We start from the raw sequence: 23,283 nt of genomic DNA, 5'->3' as shown, positions 1-23,283 counted from the left end.
CCGAATACTAGTGTATTGTTTGGATTGACTGCTTCACATTGGTAAGATGGAAATCTTATATTCTTGTTTATTATAATCATATTTATAGTGTCAACAAATTTGCTATTATGCTGGAATTTGCAACCACAGAGCTGAGGTTGAGATTAAATGTAAACTTATATAAACCGTAAACATTCATGTTTATATAAGTATTCATAGTAATAAAAGCGTTCTTGAATAACTTGCTCACACAAAGTTTGATTTTTTATAAATCATCATCATCATGCGTTTTGTTATTTGGTATATTTACATTGCTGCTATGCATGCTAGTTAACAAACGTTGTATAAATAGATATTGATAACCGTAAACACTATTCCTTATGATTTAACTTTTATACCCGTACGATCAACTACATTTCATCAACTTTTCATTTAAATGTATAACCACTTGGGAGGACACACTCTACACAAGTAAACCTTTTTCGTTTACGGGGATTCCTCGTAATGTCTTTACTATGTTTTATCGGATTTTATTTTCAACAAATCATTGACATTCTTAATATCTCAGAGCATTATCGACTTACTAACATTTTGCAATAATTCGTTTTATATTTTCCATGCAAGTAATATAATTCTGATAATAATATCCCATCTCGGATAGGTCGGTAAAGGTGAGGTAGACATCCTGTTGCATACGAAACCTAGAATGCATATGTAGGCTACGAGGATTATTAGTATATATACGACAGAACAAATTCTTTTTAAAGTTTACATCCCTCGTGGCATTTGATTATGTTGTGTAAAAAATATGGTACTTTATCGTGCTATATATTTATATACACGCAGAAAAGGCAAACCATTTCCATGAATTACTTGAGCGCTCAAGATATTATCAAAAGTCTGTATATATTTAACTTAACAGCAATCCATACTAAAATACCGGTTATAAGTGTCTATTAAAATGCAAATATGCAAACATTGATAGATGATCATACAGTATGAAGCGACGATGTCTTAGGTTTTATATCATGTTTGTGTGACAATGGTAATGGCATTACTAGTCCTTTTTGAAATATGGTTAACTATAATATTAAATATGTGGAATGTGCAATACATTTTGAGGAGGCTGATTCAATGAACTTAAAAAAATGTTAAGAAGGAAATTACAGGCTTATCAGCATTTTACTCATATTACATATTAGGCTTAAAGTAAAAGCCATGACGTACACGTGTCAGATACTTATGTAATGTTCAAATTGTTAAAATGGCAACAGTAAATAAAAATACAATATTAAATAGTATTGTAATATAAAACCTATGAATACTTATGTGAAAAATTACAGAAACAAGCTCAGTATCAAAACCTTTAAACATAAACCCGGTTTAATGGCACTGGGTAAACGCCAAGGACATAGAACACAAAAAACAACAACAAAAAACAACACCGAACTGGAATGAATACTGAACAAACTAACCCGACAAAATTACACGTGAACGCGCAACATATAAACAAAAGAAAAGACCATACGATGCAAATTCCGCCACATATTCACGTTACAATACGTCAAGCAATGGTTCCATGCGTGTCATATAAATTACGTGTATGCTTTTTTACAGGTAGAAGCCAACAAAAGCTGCCGAACAAATGAATGAAAACATTTTTAAGGCTTACATTTTTAAATAAAAAATATTAACTGATTTCTGAGTGTTGCTTCATGTTTTGCAAAATGTGTTTCAGATTTACGGGTTGTAGCACAGCTTACGATTGAATCAACCCTTTTACAGCTAAGAAACGGAATACACTTACACCTTATGCAAGCGCTACCGAGGACCTTGGACAGCAGTGACGTAAGGTAAGGTAAGGCTTACCTTTTTTATCTATATGGACCAGTGTTCCATTCTATACTGGTCGCTATTTGTGAACATATATTTGTTTTTGTCAGTGTTTGGGAAAAATGAATTTGAAACATAAATTGGAACCAAACAATGTAACATGTTCACGTTTAGATAAGCTGTCGTTTTCAGCATCGATGTCATCAGGTCAAATTCTAGTCACGAGTATCATGACGTCGAGCATGGTTACATCACATTAAAAATATGATTTAATTTCCAAACCGCTAGCCATAATGGTTATACACAAAGGCGCCATTTTGATTGAATATTTTGAAACCAATGCTCAACCGATCGAAATACAGTATAAATCTGTACGCATCGGTTACTTCACTTTACGACAAAAGATTTAAACTGCGTTTGAAAATTGAAATTTATTATATTTCAGCTTTCAAAAATATATTTATCATATAAATATGTTTGGCGATAAAAACGTATCGGTTCGGTCGCACAAAAAATAAAAATATATTGTTTGTTTACATTTTTAAAAGGGGCGGTAAATCCGCGGAAAGAGACATCCATTTGGTGTGGCCTAGCATCCATGTAAACTAAGTTTTTACAGCCTAGGTTGTTTTCATTGTATCATATCTATGTTTTATAAAAAAAAACATTTTATCACATGCTTACCTTTGTTTTCCGTGTAATATACCCATTACGAATATTTTTATCTTACACATGTGTAAGATAACCTATCAGACATTTCATTTGGTCAGACTAATCACACGCAACCTAGATATCCCTCCGCATTGTTTGTAAACAAAATGGTTCAAATGCCAACAAATACTTACCGTAATAATGAAGCTGTAAGACTTCCGGGAGAGAAATGGCTAACGAATCATAGTGCCAGAAAGCATCTTGTACAAAAACTTTCTGATAACAATGTTCCGCCAACCAGATAATGCAGATTACTAGTCACAGAAATATCCAGTCAGTCAACAAATACAGACACAATAGTGACAAACACCACAAAAACATTTCAAACATCTCCATTTTTGACCAACACAAGCAATATGCAATCAATGCCATTTGCTTGCCGATTTAATTAGCTGTCGGCTACCGAAAACACAAACACGAATTCCGCAGCACAGACATCTCATGACACATCCCATGGCGGCTAGAACATCATGTTCTCTAGAAACATTCCTGGTGGAAATTAACTTTTTCAACATCAACATCCATGCAGTACAGAGTAAGGCTTCGCCGTTATCATCTGCATGTTGTGAAACACCATGTACACCAAGAAAACGCTGCAAAATCATCGTAGAAAGCGACAGCGAATAACTTTTAAATCCGTGCACACAGTAAAACTTGACAGACCGATGTAGGTCACATAAACCGCGTAAATGCATGTACTCTGAATGTGACGTCACCAAATTGTGTACTTATTGGGGTTTTTTTGGTTAAAATCGTTCGTTATTCATGTTGTTGGATATTTTACTTCACATTTTTATATTTGTGACTTGTTAAGCGCTTTATCAGATTTTAAAACCTGATAACTGCTAGTTACTTTTGTCATTTTAATTTGGAACTATTTATATGGCGCATCGTTGACATTCTACTCTGAGTACTTTGGCTGTCAAACAATCGGTTCAGAAAGTGGAACTTAATTGGTAATAAAACACCGTTTTAAGCATGTGATAAAACAGATCTGACACTCATTGTCATTTTATTCAAGAATTTTATTAAACTCGTCCATGAAAGTTGTTAGTAAGCTCGCCAGAGGCTCGCTTACTAACAAATTTCATGAACTCGTTTAATAAAATCTTGTATTAAATGACAACTCGTGTCAGATCCTATATTTATTCTACATGCAAGGAAAAAATTATTGTTTCATACGAACCGAATATAGTATCATATTTCTTTCCCTTAGATATATTCACAATAAACACAGAGTTATTGACTAACTTGACAACATTTATTTCTCTTTTCATTTACTTCTACTGTGCACATAATCATTGGTGTTTTTCACACCATCAACCATTATTATTGCATTGCTACTAGTTTGTGTTTTGACTCACCATTATGTTCAGTCAAGTAAGCTCGAGACGTCCACCATCTTCTTCACGCGTACGATACTAGCAGAAGTGTCAGCTACATATCGCGCACGTACTATGTAACTACTTGACACGACCCCTATATAAGTCAGCAATTGCGGAATGCGACAGATGATTTTTCCCACTCTCCTTTTTATTCCACTTTTTCCCTCATAACCATGTCCTGTCGGCTATTTATTATAAGATCGAAACATGTAATCGTGTGGCACAGATGTTTTGATTACTCAATGCAGTGAAGATGATATTCCCTTCCGAGCTTTTTCGTATCATGTTTTCCTCTCTGCTAAGCATCCTAACTTTGTCATCTTTTTTGTGGACTGATTTTGTGCTTGGCCAATATTTCCCCCCGGTGTTAAATACGCCACACGAATGTGTAGATTTGCCAAGCGCCAGAAGAACTGTTGTTTAAATCTTGTCGGCAAATACAGCATGATTTCGTCCTATGATGTTTTCTCTCCAGTTCTGTAGAACTGTTTGAGTCCAACCTATGTCTGTCTTTCGACATAAGTACAACAGGAAATTCCAGAGATACCCAAATGACAGCATCAGGACACACGATGAAAGAGCAAAAACGATTCTTGAATGGTAACCGTGACATTTGATCATTGCTTCATCAACATATATGTATTAATGCTGTGTAAAATCATGCTGCTTTCCCATACAGCTTTCAAAGGAGGGGTCACTTTGGATCCAACCTTTAAAGCGACCTTCGGATATTTGTCCGGTTGGTTTATTTTATTGCAGTGATTTCCATGGCAACTGTACAGCTACACATGTAATTGGTAATGGATTTTCTGTTGAAATTTATGCAGTCACTATGGTTTCCATGATAACTTTATAGCGATCAGGTAATAGATGTCCGGTTGGATTTATAAGCACCTTATAACTAACATTTCAACAGTTAAATAGAGCGTAAATAGCGTTAAATGGCCTTCAAAGGCAACTTCATTCGCCTTTGAAATGAGTTGTGTTATGCTGGTAACGTATTACGTTAATACCAAAAATACCGCTGCGTGGTTTTGCATATTTTTAGATTCGAGAGCGCTACAACAGTGCACTTAAGCGGCTGATTATAGTTTAATTCAACCATGAAATGTCTACCTTATCGAAGTTAACACACAGGTCCGTAAAACAAATATTTATGTCAAAGAAATACCACTGTGCAGTTTTGCTCATTTCTTAAATTTGACAGTGATACCATAGCGTACTCTTTATACAAGAGAAAAATTAAGCATGTAGTTACATTTAAGAAAGTATACTAAAGCCAGAGCCGAATAATGTTGAATGACGATGTTTAAGGAAATACTGTTGCTTAGTGTTGCATGGTTATTATATTAAAAAGAAATTAGGAAGTGTAGTAACTGTTTCTAAGACAAAGTACCATAGCGTAATAATGCTGGTTTTAAAATGCAAAATCCTTTCTTTTTCTAATGACAAACGCACCACAATTTCGTGGACAATGTGCATTTAGCGGCTGCAGAACTGGATGTACCTATTATTTCGGTACGTTACAGTCGTCTACATTGTTCTTACAGCAAAACAGTAGCGGTAACCAGCACCCTTAAAAATTGGTCTGCATTAGGCGGTTACGGTAGCGCACCGATGTATGGTAGCGGTATGCTCCTTTATACGTAAAGCATATTGACTGTCGTCATGTTCATTTCATTATATTTTTAATTCTTTTTTCCTACAGATGTAACCGGATCGGTCGTCACGCAATTTTCTACTCCTTTAAGATAGTTCTCGTGCATTACTTCCGTTTGAAAACGCTCTAGAATAAATGCATTTGGATTGGTCTTACGATAAACACCATTAACTCAAAAACTTCTGTTGTTATTCGATGTTTCTGTTGCTGTTTACATTTTCGTAATGTAACTTATCATAGCAGGTGATGTACATCCAAATCTCGCTTCATATTCTCCAGATTTAAGCACTGTCCTATGATATTCTCGTTTTTTTCAGAAACCTGGTTCTGTGATTCCACAGACAATTAAGATATCCTTATTCACAATTTTAACCCTTCCCCTTTCGAATAGCCCGTCTAAGTAGACAAGTAGGCGGTGTTGGTGTTTCTCAATTTCAGTGTTCTTGTAGGTCTGATCTCAAAATCATAGGCCTTGAAGCTCTCTGGCTTTACCTCACCGTACAACACCGACAACTCCTCATCGGGGGCTTCTACAGACCCCCGAACTCTATTAACGACTACTGGTCACTTTAAGATGAGTGAAAATAACGATTTCACACGCAGTTCTAATAATATATTTACACTCGGAGATTTTAATGTCAATACTTTTTCATCTTATAACGCACATAAACTTATTACTGAACTACCTACTTCTCTGAAATTTCATCGCTTCTGAATGCTCATTTTATTATTATCTTTTAGCAAGGATGCATTCTATGTTAGTGATTGTCATCAAGTTTTGTTATACAACCCACTAATCTCACTATTGAAATGCATTTATGTTATTATTAAACAGTCTTTATGTTACCTTTTTTTGTGTGACCGTCGGGTTCTGCTATTTGATTTGCTGTTGCCCTGTTTTCTTAAAATGGTTTCTGATGGTTTTGGCAAATGGATTGTGGCTTCTGGAGTTAAGAAGATGTCATCAACAACAGCTTTATTATAATTTGCTCTATATAATGAATTAATTAATTAAATTGAATGAGAAAAACCTTGTTCTGAAAAAACTGTTTTTCCATCTTTACCTACGGCAAAGTCAGGGCGGTTGTACCGACACCTCCGACTTCTAGGAATTGGACTTTGGCTCCTGTATGATGCACCATATGGATTATAAATAACAACTTCTCATTATTAAGCAGATATTTTATGTAGTCCAAATATTTGTACGTTGACGAATTTGTTTGACGATTTTTGATATGGCAAATCCTTCACGTACAAATTGTTTTGTACCAAAAGTAGGATGTTATTCCGGTCTGGATTCCGGGTTTAAGCATATTGCGTCTATAAACTATCATAAAAACAAGAAATGTTACCAGATAATGTTATTTTATATTAGTTCCGTACACAAAAACATAAATATCCAACGAGTAATTATGAGTTTGATGGGTTTTTCTTCATTTCATTCTGTCAAAACATAACGATATATACATGCAAGGCTGCAGTTCAAAGTTTTACATCGATCGGAACACTTCGGCCATGGCGGAGTTGTTACGATTGTATTTCCGAGGTCTATGTCGAAGCTTGCCGGAGATGGCCGAGTTATTACGATTGGGTCGAGTTGTTCCGCTTAGCATAATAGTTGTCTGTGTCAGTCAAGTTTCGTTTTATTGGAAATATAAATCAAGTGTTTTATGCCTTTAATGCTTGTTTTGTGCAAAATAGCTTTGCACTTATATGGTAAAATATGAATATAAACCTTTGTTATCCATTTCAAACATAAAATACTTAACTAAATGCAGTTTCAATATTTTTCAACCCACCCCCGGATTTTGCACAAACCCGTTAAGACATTAGGGATTGGAAGAATCCCGTATATCACGTCTATTATTTTAGACTAATATTTTATATTACTGTATCTTGACATACCAACTACCTTTTGAGTGTTTCCACCTCAGCCCTAAGATCTGCCAACTCTTTTTTGGTGTCAGGGTGGTATGTTCTTGGTCGACACTCTCGTGCGCATAAATATCTGAATCATAATCTTAATCATCATAGTATTAATCATCGGAATCATTGTCTTATTTTGGTAGTATATTATTTCCTTATTTTCCTTTTTTCGTTCATCTGTTGCAGTCCAATAACACCGTAGTCAACCTGTCGTAGGACTGAGAAGATGTACAACTCATCATAGCATCCATTTATGCCCCGTATAATATTTCCTTTAAAGGATATGTGAAGATGACTTAAAATAACAAAGAATAATATGATCTCACTGTAACCTCTTGTGAATGCAACAAATACTGAGATACAAGAGAGCGGCTCCTTGAATAGCTCCCCCAAACTGAATGTGTGTTCCATACTCCTGTAATTTTAATCGAACAATGTTTAATATTAAAGTAATGATTATCGATATGTCCATGAAATTATGGGGGCAGTGTGATTATAGATTTAGTAAAAAATGAAAACACTGAGATTATCTTTTCACTGCAAGTTAAATTGGTCCGGCTTTGAAGAGATTTTTATATCCTCTCTATGAAGATGAAGCGTTAATATTTTTTTTAAAACTAGCTATATTGGTATTAAATAGTTTTAATTCAGTTCATACATTGTGATTCATCGCCTGTTCACATTGCAGTCGCCATTTCGTCAGTTTGGTAGAGAGCATCTCTGTATCCCATGCTTAGCCCACGTAAAGATGATTATCTGAAAATTGAAATGTGGTCACTCTACTATCACTTATGAATTTTCATAAATAGCTCTTGAATATAAAATGTAAACATTACAGACACCATGGTCATTCACTTTCTCCAAGTTTTTTTTTTCCCCTGAACGTTTAGATGTTGTGACACTTTTACTTAGATGTGCCAAATATATGATTCTGACAACTAGCAACCTTCATTTGATGAGAGTTAAATTGTAGTCATGCTTCGTGATAAATTTTTGGTGCCAAATCATGTTTCTTATCTTTAACAAACATGAATATATATAATTCAAACCCCAGATGTCTCTTATTATGTATTAATTAACTGTAAACACAAAATGATACTTTCAATACCCTGCCTAAACCTTCAACCAAATCAGTGTCAGTCAGTTCCCTCAATTAGGTTTGAACATTTCTATATAGTTTCTAAATACAACTTGTGCTGTTTTACCCTGACACGATGGCTTAATGTAAATGGACACTTGTAATTCGGTCGTTTAATGGGAGATTAAGCATCTGAAAATGTGATATTTTTATACATATGGTAAAGTTGAAAATAATCTCTCTCTCTCTCTCTCTCTCTCTCTCTCTCTCTCTCTCCCTCTCCCCCCTCTCCCTCACTCTCTCTTTCTTACGAAAAGCATACTCCTCCTTTTCAGTGTACTATCAATTGAAAAATCCGATCGCGATGTTACGATCGCAACCTGACAAAAGCCTCTGTCGTGACAAAAAGTAGTATCCCCACAGCACGCAGAATCATGGTTCTACGTTTTCGCTACAACAATGCTGCAGTACGGCATTCAAAAACGTAAACTTATGTTCCTGAAAACACTTTGTACTATGCCCACCTCATCGCTAACTCGTCAGATATTCAACAGTAGACTGAACCTATACGTAACAAAGGGATTTAAACATCAGACAGGCTGCATTCCGGATATAATTTCACTTTTCTAAAATACGAACTGATTGGTTCTTTAAATGTATATTTTAAAACATCCATATTCCAAGGTAAAAGTAAATGCAAACTTATAGTCAATCGAACATTATCATCATTGTAATACAAAACACAAAATACAGTGGCGAGGAAGAACAAACTCTGACGAGGATTTTCGAAGATTGCAAAGCGTCCATGAGTCCATTTCCCTTTCCATCCTCGAATGCACAGTCACGTACGGAAATCATTCACGCCAAAACTGCAACCAAGGCTTTAGTATACACACAAGTTCAACACAAACAGACGTGTAAACTCTGCAAAACTGTACTTGCTGATATTATAATGCATACTATTATTATCTGTTCAAAAACTGGCAGCCTAAGAAAAACGACTCTTCACGAAATTTAAACATTATGCGGCCAGAACATAAATACGTTGCTCTTAAACTCGGATAAGATTATCTAATGCGCTCACTCTTCCACCTGAAATCCATCACTGCATTCAGTCTTCCGGAGGAAACTTTCAAGATATTTCTTTTGTTTAAAACCAATGCTATTATGTAAATATAATGAACTATTGTTTGCATATTGTCTCATTAGTACCCGAACATACACATCTCGAACCTGCCACTAAATGCTTATTTTTCGTGTTCGATAAGCTCTTTTCGTTAATACAGAGTGCTTGCCTGTAAATATTGTAAGCAGACATTTGAAGGATATAATCAATAATTTGTAATAATCATACACCTATCTTTTGAACCTGTATTATTTATATTATCAAATACATCGTATGTCATGTCACTTATGATATACGTTTAATCACTGAGAAGTGGAATAAAAGAAAAAAAAACATATATAAGAGTTTAGTTTAGATGCGACTAAAATAGTCCTTATAACACCTAAATTATTTCAGATAGACCAGAATAGATTCATTCCGGAGTTTTCATAAACCTTGCCTATACCAACTATAGTTATTTCTCACTACCAGCCTTCATGTGTATGGTACATTATGAGTTATATGATCCAATGCATTGTCGGGATGTTTTATTAATGTTTAAATTCCTTCAACAATACTAGGGGAGGATAATTATACAGTCCGTTCACTGTAGTACTCTTAAGTTATTCATATTCAGTCCCTTAGGCCGAGGTTACTAGTTTTGTTTCAGTATAATGTCTTTACTTTTCTCATGTTAAAGAGGTTTAAGACTAAACAGGTAATTCAAAAGATATTGATAAACTACTTGCTGTCAAATCAAGTATAAACATGTTTTATCTAAACGAAATAAAGGACTTAAATCCGTTATGATTATATTAAGAACAGAACACATCATTCTATATAGATGCTTATAACCGACTGAAGGCCATTGTTCACGATAATAACGATAACCATTTTTGTTTTGTTTTGTTTCGTAAGATAGTTTTTACCATTTACAGTAAAATTCGATACTTTAACATATTTTCAATCGATAGAGTTCGTGCATATGAGTTATGCGGTCGAGGTTTTTTACATTTTTAGTTTTTTTACTATGTTATAATGGAAAAATGTTGGAGTATCATTTTCTTCTTGCAATATAAGAATCCCGACTAGTTATCTTCTGCTGATAAAGAAAATCTTTCGAAACGAAACAAATTTATTTCAGTAATCTAACCAGACGTCAAAAGTATAGTTCAAAACGGTTTATTTTTGATAAGTTTAAGCTTTACTATAGAAATAATTCTCTAGTTTGGTTTGGGTTAATTACTCAATATCGTACCCATCATTTTATGGATCTTATATATATGTTTAAACAAATAGATGGCACTTGATTTATGATAAATTCAATTCCTCGATTATAAGGATCTTATTCATCGTTTATTTCAAGACTGAACAGTTCCTATTTCATCGGATTTATCCACACGCAAAAGGACATCGACAGCGACAGTTTATATCATAGCTAATGTCATGAAGCGTTTTTTTACAATTATACTATTGAATTACAGTGCCGTATAACGATGGCGTCCTATAAAGCAATTTTAGAGGAGAAAGACAGTGAGAACTGGTTTAAATCCGTCCTCGCCCTTCGGATTACCGGGTACGGGCTACGGGATCTTGCTGAGGATGGCAGTGCCAGAACACAACGAAAAATATTCTCATGTACGCAGACAAATTTTCCGACATTTTGTGGCTTGTGCAGAACATCAAACATTTTGCCTTGTCCTACCAGGGGACTATGTTCACATGCATGGAAGAATTGCACATTTCACGATGCTCCACATAAAATGTATAAACCATGCCCAAATCGTATATGTGAGTACCTCAGATACCAGATATATAGCTTGCATCGGTTCGAAATGCCTTCCTGGCGAAACACCCGAGCTGAAATGTGGAATAATAACCACTTCGAGGTTGCGAAGTGTTTCATGGGAGAAGGCTACCATGACGCAGCATCGTTTGATGATGTAGATTTGAATGGCGTGCTTGATCTTATGATGAACTGCAAAGAGTATGAAAGCTATTTCTCCTTTCTCTTGACCCATCCAAAGAACATACTGACAGAGGTAATAATCTTTAGGGTTATATTTGTAAGCATTGTTTGTTTCTTTTATATTTTCATTATCCTTTTGTGTTTTAACTAAACATGTTTTCCGATCTTCAATGCTGCCCCTATATTGTATGCATCCTGACACACTTGAATTATTACGTAAACCTCGTTTCCGGCAAATGCACTTGTCCTTAGGTCGAATGTTTTTATCTTGACCGGAAACGCATGCTATACATGCATATGAATAATCCACAACAGCATAACATTGTTCTCACCGAATAAATGCTTTTCAAGCAATGGTATTGCAAACTCCGTGTATTAACCGTATCTTTTTTCTCTAAGTGTTGTTCGCAATCGATGTGTCTTTACTTCATGACCGCTTTGAAATCATACTTATGGTTATCCCCTTTTAGTTTAGTTTGTCAACCTTGCTCATTTTATTTATTTTCAAATCATAATGCTTTTTCAAACTTATAGCTTTTTAGTCACATGGAGTTTAAAATAAATCATGTTTCCTATTTCACTTTTATAATTAATTGCTGTATTTATTTTATTCTTCATTGTCCTTTAATGATGCTGGATATGTTGGGGCTTAAATATTTCTTTTGCACGAATATTTGAATGTTGGGAAAAGAGTTCGTGTAAGGGTTTAAACCCCAGAAAGTTCTTCATTCTTTTCCACTGACCGTATCCATGCGTTTATCCTGACATTTAGCAATGACACTATTTATAAAGATTTTGAATGTGTGTTGTCTTGTAAATTTGTATCATGTGTGACTCATTGAACATCTTCAAATAGCAGGCTACTATGCATGTCCTTGTAGTTTCAATTGTAGTATTAATTTCACTAACGCTATGGTTTAGTATCTTTTTAATTGGACAGAATATCACATCTATTCATAAAAAAGAAGCCGCGTACACAGAGTGTGTACGTTGAAACGATCTCTTTTTTATTTCAGTTTTATTTCATTAAAACAAACATGCCTATGGCACAATATTACATAATTATCCTCATTTCAGATTAGGGATATTTCGCGGTTTGTACGTCATTCGCCAGAATTAAGAATGAGTGATGAACTCTTTGAGATGTGTATAGTGAAGTGTACAGCTTTATTAAAAGACTCAACGTGGTTGTCCAGTAATCCAAGAGCCAAGGCAGCCGTGGCAAAACTGAACCAAGTAGGATTTAAAGAGTGGCTTTTGTGCTTTAATATACATGTTTTTATTGAAATGCCTCATAGTTTTATCATATATTTCAGAAATAAATATTTGTCATAAATACTACTAGCTTGTCGATTATGTTTAGCTTATGACTGACGACATGCCAGAGCTAGAACAGGAAGAAAGCAAATTTGCATTGGCACAAGCAGCTAAGATAGTAACAGAGGTTCAAGATCTGATCGACATGACATTAGGGGGAGAGACTGCACGGCCAGTGTTTTCTTATGAATTGGAGGGGACAGAGGGTACATTGAAATACATACAGACAAGCCTTAAACGTATACAAAATGTGATGAAAAAAGGTAACCTTTGTTTTAGACTAATTTATGTCGTGCATTTTCATCTTTAAATGACCGGGTTTGTTCAAAGTTTTTCGCTAATCGCGCTCAAGTAACATTAATATTAAAAATGTTAAATCGTTTTTGAAATGATAAATTGAACTGTTTAATTGAAGTTATATGGAAGTGTTGTATTGAATACATGTTTTTTTAAGTGTTATGTTGAATTGTTAAATTAAAGTTATATTGAAGTGGTTTATTGAAGTGTAACGATGAAAACTGTTTTAACTTTGATAACTTTTAATTTTTGTCTACTTCCCCTTGATCCTTGTTCGGTTATCTCCCTCTCATTATTGAGCCTTTAACTTAAGTAGCGTATAGCAATTTCATTTATCACACAGAACATCATTTTTATAAAACAATTGTTTGCAAGTGTCATTTTATGTGTAGTCGTTTGCGCTAGAAATTAGATAATCAAATGCCATTTCCGTCTCCACTCTCTATCAGTAACTTTCATAGGCTCATCAGAGAGTACAGGCGATGATATCTACAGAGGGGCAACAAGCACAGATTCAGGATATGGAAGTATGTTTAGTTATTATATGCTATGTGTAAAAATATAATATTTTGAAAATGCTTCGGATCGTTTTGATTGTCTAAACATTTGATTGGGTAATGCAACTTGTTTCAAACGTAAATGATGAGTGGTCAAAAGGTGTTCTCGTACAACTGGGAAATGGTTAAAATTTGAACAATTTAAATACATCTTAAAATTGTATTGATCGAATTGCACATTAGAGTTTGTTTCCATCGAAGCATTGTGCTTGCGACATGGCTGGCTACGTGATATTTCACTTTATTAGACAAACGTGTAAAGAATAAGGTAATTTAACAATCAAAGAAAACTTCGTTACAGTTCTCCAATCTTATTTTTAGTTGCTATGTTTAAGAAGCATCTTTCGTTTAGGGTCTTTATTTAGTGATTTCTTGAATCATGACGAGAACTATCGCAATAAACTTTCTTTTAATTTTCAGCATTATTTATGATTGAGCAATTAAAATACGCCATGTCAATTTTTATATACAAGCTAAGTGTATTTAATTAAAGTGTTGTAGCATAAGCGTATTTTAATTCGGGTATTAGCTTAGTATATGTCTGTATAATCATTAGAATTGTTTACAAAATACAGTTTTACGTATCATCTTGTCATATTTCTTTTAATGAATAATCTTTGTTCGGCTGTTCTGTTCTGTCAACTAAGAATGAAGTAATGCTTTTTTCGACGCGTACGTTTAGTTGAAGAATGATTTATGCATATAACATATTTTCTTTTCTACAGCTTGCTCAATGAAGTCAAGTGTTTATGCGAATTCAGCAGACGACGTGTTGTCGTGTGTTTCAGACGTCAATTTTACTGAAAAGGAAATGGAATGTTTCCAGATGAAAATAAAACAATGGCAAACAGAGGACTTAATTTTTAAAGGTAAACTACTTGCATATCCAAGGATAAGGACATTGTTGTTTCATGTAATCAATCCACCACCAGAATGGGTATATAGTTTGCCTAAAATATAATTAATCATAATAGATAGAGCAACAATATTTGATAACCATATAATCTTGTTGAACTCGATTGTCCAATTAGTGTGACCTAGAGCTTTGAGGTGAAAATCTGAATGGATCCAACATTTACCAATACTTTCTAACTAAAAAAACCTTGAGACTCATGCCGCAAGGTACCGACACTTTCTACATTTTAATGTCGCTGACATGCATATTCGTGGGGTTACTTCACGAATATGCATATGAGTCTCAAGATTTTTTTAGTTAGAAAGTATTGGTAAATGTTGGACTCAACTATCAGCTTGGCGTGTTTTGAAAATATATTTATAGGTGCACTGTATGGATCAGGTATACATTCGTTCAATTTGTATTGCCGTACCTTTCAAATCTGTAAATACATTTGTACGCCAATATTACTTATATGATGTTATCTACAGAAGCAAACACAGCGGCTAGACCTGGTAACGGACACTCTGTTAAGAGTCTTACAGACAAAAACGAGCGACACACTATCGCAATACAACAAAACACACTGCATATACGAAATGACAAAATGAAATAGTATGCTATTTGATATGATTATTGGACTAAATAACAATGTTATCAAATGAAAATATTCTTGGTGAATAAAGATGTGGAAACCATGACAGAATTCAGAGGTAGGAACATGTCCGTAGGATTTGAAATTAAAAACAAATATTGCAAATGATAAAAATAAATGGCAATAAAACAAAATAAAACTTATTTCTGTAAAAGACGAAAAAAAGATTTCTGCCAATCAAATGTAATCAATGAATCATTGAACGGAATGTACGAACAAATGGTGTTTGTGGCATTCAATACCAAAACAAATGAAAAGTTTATCGGCAAATCGACAAATACTTAATACCTTTGGCCATTTATAAAAGCAAACATTCAGTACGTGATATTGAGGGAATGAACCATTTTAATGGCACACTAGAATATACACTGAGTTATATTGCAGACGACAAACTGAATATTTAGTTTGAATATAGAGTTATTGTGTTGACGACAAACATGTATTTGTTTGAAGCTAAAATAATCAGTAATTAACGATTTTCAGTTGAATATTGATCAAATGTAGTAAAAATGGCCAAATATCGAAATCAGTTATATGGAAGTGTTGTATTGAATACATGTTTTTTAAGTGTTATGTTTAATTGTTAAATTGAAGTTATATTGAAGTGGTTTATTGAAGTGTAACGATGAAAACAACTGTTTGATCTTTGTTAATCTTTAATTTGTGCCCGTGACTACAGAACATCATTTTTATAAAACAATCGTTTTGTAAAACATGAACAGAATTGCAAGTGTCATTTTCTGTGTAGTCGTTTGCGCTAGAAATTAGATAATCAAATGCCATTTCCGTCTCCACTCTCTATCAGTAACTTTCATAGGTTCATCAGAGAGTACAGACGATGATATCCGAAGTAGGGAACCAACCACAGATTCAGGATATGGAAGTATGTTTAGCTATTATATGCTATGTGTTAAAATATAATATTTTTGAAAATGCTTCATTCCAAATAGCAATTGTTATCAAATGAAAATATTCTGTATTTGTATAGAAGAGTAGATATTGAGGGAATGAACCATTTCAATGACACACTAGAATATACACTGAGTTATATTGCAGACGACGAACTGAATATTTAGTTTGAATATAGAGTTATTGTGTTGACGGCAAACATATATTTGTTTGAAGATAAAACAATCAGTAATGAACGATTTTCAGTTGAATATTGATCAAATGTAGTAAAAATGGCCAAATATTGAAATCATTTCAACACTTATATACGTTCCTTGTTTTTCAATAAATCAATGAGGAGATTGGTACGAACAATTGACGTCTGTGGAATTCATTAAAGATGATACATCTCTGGCAGAATCTATGAGACCCGATTTGTCGGAACCATGCGTAAACACTGGTAAGTAGGATAGTAAGTGTGTTCCTAATATGGGAGATTCATTTACTCAATAGCAGAAATGCATAAGATAACATAAAATGATGATGCAAATTTTATGCTTAAGTTTTCTAATGCAATGGAAACGATAGGAGCAAACCCGGCAGCCCGAAATTACAACGCTAACTCTTTTAAATGGCTAAAACCTAAACCCAACTGCTATAACCTATAACACTCACTCTGTTTAGAGGTTCAACCCTAACTGAGCCGCTATAACTTATAACACTCACTCTGTTTAGAAGTCCAACCCTAACTGAGCCGCTAGAACTTATAACACTCACTCTGTTAAGAAGTTCAACCCTAACTAAGCCTCTATACCTTATAACACTCACTATGTTTAGAGGTTCAACCCTAACTGAGACGCTAGAACTTATAACACTCACTCTGGTAAGAAGTTCAACCCTAACTAAGCTTCTATACCTTATAACACTCACTCTGTTTAGAAGTTCAACCCTAACTGAGCCGCTAGAACTTATAACACTCACTCTGTTAAGAAGTTCAACCCTAACTAAGCCTATATACCTTATAACACTCACTCTGTTAAGTGGCTCAATCCTATCCCAGCCGCTAGAACTTATAACACTCACTCTGTTAAGAAGTTCAACCCTAACTAAGCCTTTATACCTTATAACACTCACTCTGTTTAAAGGTTCAACCCTAAATGAGCCGCTAGAACTTATAACACTCACTCTGTTAAGAAGTTCAACCCTAACTTAGCATCTATACCTTATAACATTTACTCTGTTTAGAGGTTCAGCCCTAACTGAGCCGCTAGAACTTATAACACTCACTCTGTTAAGAAGTTCAACCATAACTAAGCATCTATACCTTATAACATTTACTCTGTTTAGAGGTTCAGCCCTAACTGAGCCGCTAGAACTTATAACACTCACTCTGTTAAGAAGTTCAACCCTAACTTAGCATCTATACCTTATAACATTTACTCTGTTAAGAGGTTCAGCCCTAACTGAGCCGCTAGAACTTATAACACTCACTCTGTTAAGAAGTTCAACCCTAACTAAGCATCTATACCTTATAACATTTACTCTGTTAAGAGGTTCAACCTAACTAAGCCGATAGAACTTATAACACTCACTCTGTTAAGAGGTTCAACCCTATCCCAGCCGCTAGAACTTATAGGACTCACTCTGTTAAGGGGCTTAATCCTATCCCAGCCGCTAGAACTTATAACACTCACTCTGTTAAGTGGCTCAATCCTATCCCAGCCGCTTGAACTTATAACACTCACTCTGTTAAGTGGCTCAATCCTATCCCAGCCGCTAGTTCTTATAACACTCACTCTGTTAAGTGGCTCAATCCTATCCCAGCCGCTAGAACTTATAACACTCACTCTGTTAAGAGGCTCAACCCTATCCCAGCCGCTAGAACTTATAACACTCACTCTATGAAGTGGCTCAACCCTAACAAAGCCGCTAGATATTAAAACGTTTACTCTGTTTGGAGACTCGACCCTCACCAAACCTCTTGAAATTATAACGTTCACTCTAATAAGAGATTCAAGCCTTACCCAAGCGCTAGAACTTATAACGCATGTTATGTTAAGAGGCTGAACCCTATCTTAACCGCTAATACTAATAACGCTTAATAGGTTAAGAGACTCAACCCTTATCAAGCCGCTAAGATTTATAACGCCCATTATGTTTAAAAGCTCAATCCTAACCCAGCCGCTTGAACTTATACCACTCAATCTTTTCAGAGGCTCAGCCCTTACCAAGCCACTAGAACTTATAACACATACTCTGTTAAAAGATTCAACCCTCACCCAGCAGCTAGAACTTATAAAACTCACCCTGTTAAAAGGCTCAACCCAAACCCAGCCGCTAGACCTTTAAACGCTCACTCTGTTCCGAGACCCAACCCCAACGAAGCCGCTAGCACGGGTAGCACTCACTTTCCAAAAGCCTCAACCCTAACTCAGCCGCTAAAACCTTAAAACACTAACTTTTATAGGGGGCTAAACTCTTACCCCGCCACTAGAATTTATATTATTCACTCTAATAAGAGATATTCAAGCCGGTAAAACTCATAATACTTACTCCTTTAAGAGGCTCAACAATAATATAGCCGCTAAATGTTATAACAATCACTCTGTTAAGAGGCTCAACCATAGCCCAGCCGCTAGAACCAATAACAATTCCTCTTTTAAGAGGCTCAACTTAATCCAGCCGCTAGAACTTATAACATTTACTCTGTTAATACCCTATGTAAAACTGAAACAATTAAAAAACTTTTACAATTCTTATACAATGAGTTCTTCTGGTTTTAATAGCAATTGGACCAATACCGGTTTTAATGAAGAAAGACATTGGAACCATGACAGAATACAGAGGTAGGAATATTGTATGCCGCTTTAAAATCGTAAATCATTGCAGCGTATATCATAAACAGGGCAATTAAGCAAAATCTCAAAGAAATATGTTCGTGTAACCATTCCAAGATGTACTAATGGATTATATTATACAATGTACGAGTGATGTCTGTTGCATTCATTACAGATGGTCCATTTCTGACAGACTCCATGAAAACTGATATGGTTGAAACCAACGGTTACGGTGAGAATGGTTACAGAAAGTATTTATTTAAGGGGGATAACTTTGTTGAATGTAATTGTGTAATACATTTTGAAAAAGTGCAATTCGAGTTTAAGTTTTTTTCTATATCCAGAGTCTACCTGATGATAACATGAAAATACTTACTTTCGAATGGCCCTGAAACATTTGAAAGGATTTGAATTCCTCTTTAGCATAAAACGTTAGACATTTGATTACGGCTTATAATATATTTGAAAAAAACAACACCTTTTGACAAGTTAATATATCATTAACTAACATTCAGTTTTTACTGTTTCATCTAGACCAATTGGAAGACCAAAACGAAACCGACGAACCTTCAGCAGCCATCAGCGAAACACTGTTTACTCAAACACAGTTGAACGAATTGTGCAGTCGGGATGGGAGGAAATCGAAAACTGTATCTCGTAAATGCGATTTGATTGTTAATCACTTGAAAGAAACATTTGATAACATTTTGTGTTCGAACAATGAGATACTTCACATATATCCAGCATTCAAAGTCGGAAAAGAAAACGAAATTATATTTGTTGTGACATTAAGTAAAACGACCGATGTATCCCTTCTATGCAATGCGGTTGCATATACTTTAGAAATACGAGTTCTCCACAAGTTTAGCAATGAATTGAAGACATTAATGGATGCGGTACATGCAGAAGGTCATGGCATTTTAGACGAATGCCAAAGGCCCATAGCAGTTACCATTGGAAAATGGGCTAAACCCTTGCTAGAGGCACATAAGTATTTGAGTGTTATCACAGCTTCTCCACTGAAGTCTAAGAGAAATAAAAACAGAGAGATTCTTCAATCGTTTGTGCGAGAACCTGAATGCTGCATCGTCTTCTGTGTTCATGCCAAGGACTTTATATATATAAAGGAGGACCCACTTCCGGCAAAATTGAATGGAATTAGTACAGACGTGATGGAAGGTGCTTTTGTTACCTTTGGACGTTTGTCGCATGAGTCACATGACAAATTACCAATGGGATGTGAAATAGGAAGAGGAGAAAGCAGAGATATTGGAACTCTTGGTGGCTTTATAGATCACCCGGAATATGGACTGTGTGGAATAACTAGCGGACACATGTGTCTGGATCATGCAGAGTACGAAGCTTGTGTAAAAAACAATGGACGGCTTATGTTAGAACAATGGCCTGAAGGCAGTCGTGGGAGAGAGATGTTTCAACCTGCGAAACTTCAAAATGGCGATGAGGTTGGTCATCTTGTGGAAGTTCTTTATCAAGTGGGCAGTCATTTGGAATCAGGTTTCGATGTCGCATTGTTCCAGATAGAGAAGAAATATCCAGCAGACGGAATTTTTCCAGCTGAGAAAATAAACGGTAAGTTCACATGCCCAATTAGATGGTTTTATTTGCGTTCTTCTGAAACTGTCCGGACCCTTTTAAGGGCCCTGCAGAAAATACGTGGTCCGTTGATAAATATCCTATGAGTCCGTCCGTTCTACATATGTTTTGTTTTATGTTCTTAATGTATTTTGAACCATCGCTAACATCAAATTCGAACATAAAACATTTTTACCATAGTAACACTACTGTTTATTTGAGAAGTAAAACAACTCTAATGTCAATATAACCAGAAGCATAAAATTTTAAATGAGTTTACATTTTATCAGAATTTGAAAAGTTATTGATGGAAATTGGGCAAAAACATTAATTGATGTAAATTCGACTTTGTACAATTAAACACCATACATCTGTGACCCTTGACAGGCAAAAGGCATGACTGATGTTTTATTGGATTGTTGTCGATAATAATGTTTTGTTTCCTTTTTTATGTGTCTGTTCCTATCTGAAGAACTATAACTTTATTATATGTAGGTCAGAAGGTTAACATTATTTTAAGTCCAATCCCTATCGATATTGTTTGATTTGTTTAAAAAGCTGTATTAGCCTTCCGTCTTTTTTGACAATAACGAAGTTGTAAACAATGCCAAAACTAACTCTGCCACATGGCTTAGCACGTGCATAATTATTAAAAAATAATATTTATAAAAATAATAAAATCAAGGTAATGTTTTCGATTTTAACATATTTTATGGTATGGCCACTGCATAGTCACTCACTTGGCTTTTAATATACATTCCAATTGCTCCATCTTTCAAATGTGTTATCTTTCGGGGTCCGTATCACATCCTGTAATTTTTTTTATATTCATGGTTTATTTGCACCTTTTTATTGTACGACATGAACAATTGTCACCGCACCCCACTCTCTTGTGTCGTTGTATGTATTCTTATTCGTTTAATAATGTAAGCTTTACAACACATATGTAAATTATCGCATATTCGAATAGTGCAAAACTTCAATAATTGATTCAGCAGATATTGTTCTACTGATAAGAATACTGGGAAAAAGATAAAAAGATTTAATTTTACTCATTTTTATTTCAGATCTTCTCCATGATGTTGCATACACGTTTAAGAGCGGAAATGTGTGTGGTGTGAGCCGTGCAGCCGACAAGTCTTTGTGGAAATTTGGGCGAACATCTGGTTCAACAAAGGGAAAAACGCACCTTAAAACTCCAATGACCGCTGTAAAAGAAGTTCCTCTGTCATGGAGAACACCCGATCAATTCCAAATTATGTTACTTAACCAATTTGCTGTGTCTCCAATAGGCACTGATCCAGACAAGAAATTTGCTAACTACGGTGACTCAGGAGCTCTCGTGTTTATTGACGAAGAAAAAGACGATTTAACGTGTGTTGGAATGGTGGCAGGAGGGGAAATTACTAGTTCGATTGCTATTATTTCTCCGATTTGTCCGATTCTTAAACATTGCAACGTCACAAAGTTTCATTCGTTCTACAAGACTCCCAGACAAAATAATGAAGCTATAGAGAGACTAGAAACCATGTATGCACAGCTAGACAAGCGTATGGCGAGCATTGACGAGCATATTGGGCAAAATGGTGCTGCTATAGAAAGACTAGAAACAATGTATTCACAGCTAGATCAGCGAATGGCAAGCATTAACGACAATATCGGGAAGTAAGTAACATTGATGCAGCAACAAACCAACAGTGCTTCAAACACGTAAATTCATGAAAAATATCTGCCGAAGATTTGGACACAATCAGTAAGGAGTAAAGGGAATGTATGACAGAACCAAACTTTATATACACTAACCATTATAATATTTAACATGGATGTATCCAACGAGATTATCGTTAACTCAGTAGTAAGAAATATTAATTGCATATATACATCTGGAGGTTAACATATAGTAGCTTACTTGTTAGTAATAGGTTTCTCTGACATTACTTATTATTATATGAATTGTTTGGTAATTTAGACGATGTTTTTCATTATAAAGCTCTTTCTTATCGTATCTTTTTCGGTAATTAAAACAATCCTCAGTCAAAACATTCTTGATTTGGACGGTTTTACATACCAGATGTATGAATCATAAAAAAATGTTTTATGTGTTGTGTTACTGTCAACTACTCCATTCAGTATACCGATTCTGATTTCAAATGATTCTTTTAACAATGTAAAATAAGGTATGACTAAAATCATGATCATGAAAATTCTAGTATGGATTAACCCTCTATTTATACCAATAATTTTTCTGTCAGGAATTAAACAAAAATCTATTTCAATGACAAATTACTTTTTATCCAATATAATGTCAAACTTTTATTTTGTTATGTAAGAAATCAAATCCGTATATGTTTGCACTAAGCGTGATATAAAGGATTTGATATTACCTTATGTTTTCATGTATGTATTGGAATGAATGAATGAATAAAGGAAACTTGACGTTTCTGGGGTCCTATCACTTGTCCTATCACTTGCATGCTTCATATACATTCGAACCCCCGTTGTCTCTAACTCACAACGACCGGCAAAATATACATCGACCCCCGGGAAATTCGAGCCAAACAGGAATGCTGACCTCTAGTAGAAAAAAATCGGTCCTTT

The 23,283-nt window shown here is 34.9% G+C and overlaps 1 protein-coding gene across 2 annotated transcripts; it reads left to right on the top strand.

The window, feature by feature from the left end:
* LOC128204201 (uncharacterized) lies at positions 1 to 22,471 on the top strand. 2 transcript variants are annotated; one of them, XM_052905583.1, is made up of 13 exons: positions 1 to 41; positions 1,718 to 1,832; positions 11,162 to 11,719; positions 12,724 to 12,882; positions 13,010 to 13,226; positions 13,722 to 13,787; positions 14,543 to 14,686; positions 16,185 to 16,250; positions 16,614 to 16,715; positions 19,042 to 19,101; positions 19,268 to 19,324; positions 19,627 to 20,682; positions 21,753 to 22,471. In XM_052905583.1, exons 3-13 carry the CDS (start codon positions 11,174 to 11,176, stop codon positions 22,352 to 22,354), a joined length of 3,075 nt encoding a protein of 1,024 aa, XP_052761543.1. In that variant the 5' UTR covers positions 1 to 41; positions 1,718 to 1,832; positions 11,162 to 11,173; the 3' UTR covers positions 22,355 to 22,471. The 2 variants fall into 2 exon arrangements, with proteins under 2 accessions (XP_052761543.1, XP_052761542.1); XM_052905582.1 differs by having other exon boundaries at positions 1,718 to 1,837.
* Positions 22,472 to 23,283: the final 812 nt, after the last annotated feature.

The sequence above is a fragment of the Mya arenaria genome, chromosome 10, assembly GCF_026914265.1.
Source record: "Mya arenaria isolate MELC-2E11 chromosome 10, ASM2691426v1".
NCBI classification, from domain to species: Eukaryota; Metazoa; Mollusca; class Bivalvia; order Myida; family Myidae; genus Mya; species Mya arenaria.
Note: the sequence above shows the minus strand (reverse complement) of the source record. Positions and strands in the feature narration are given on the sequence as shown.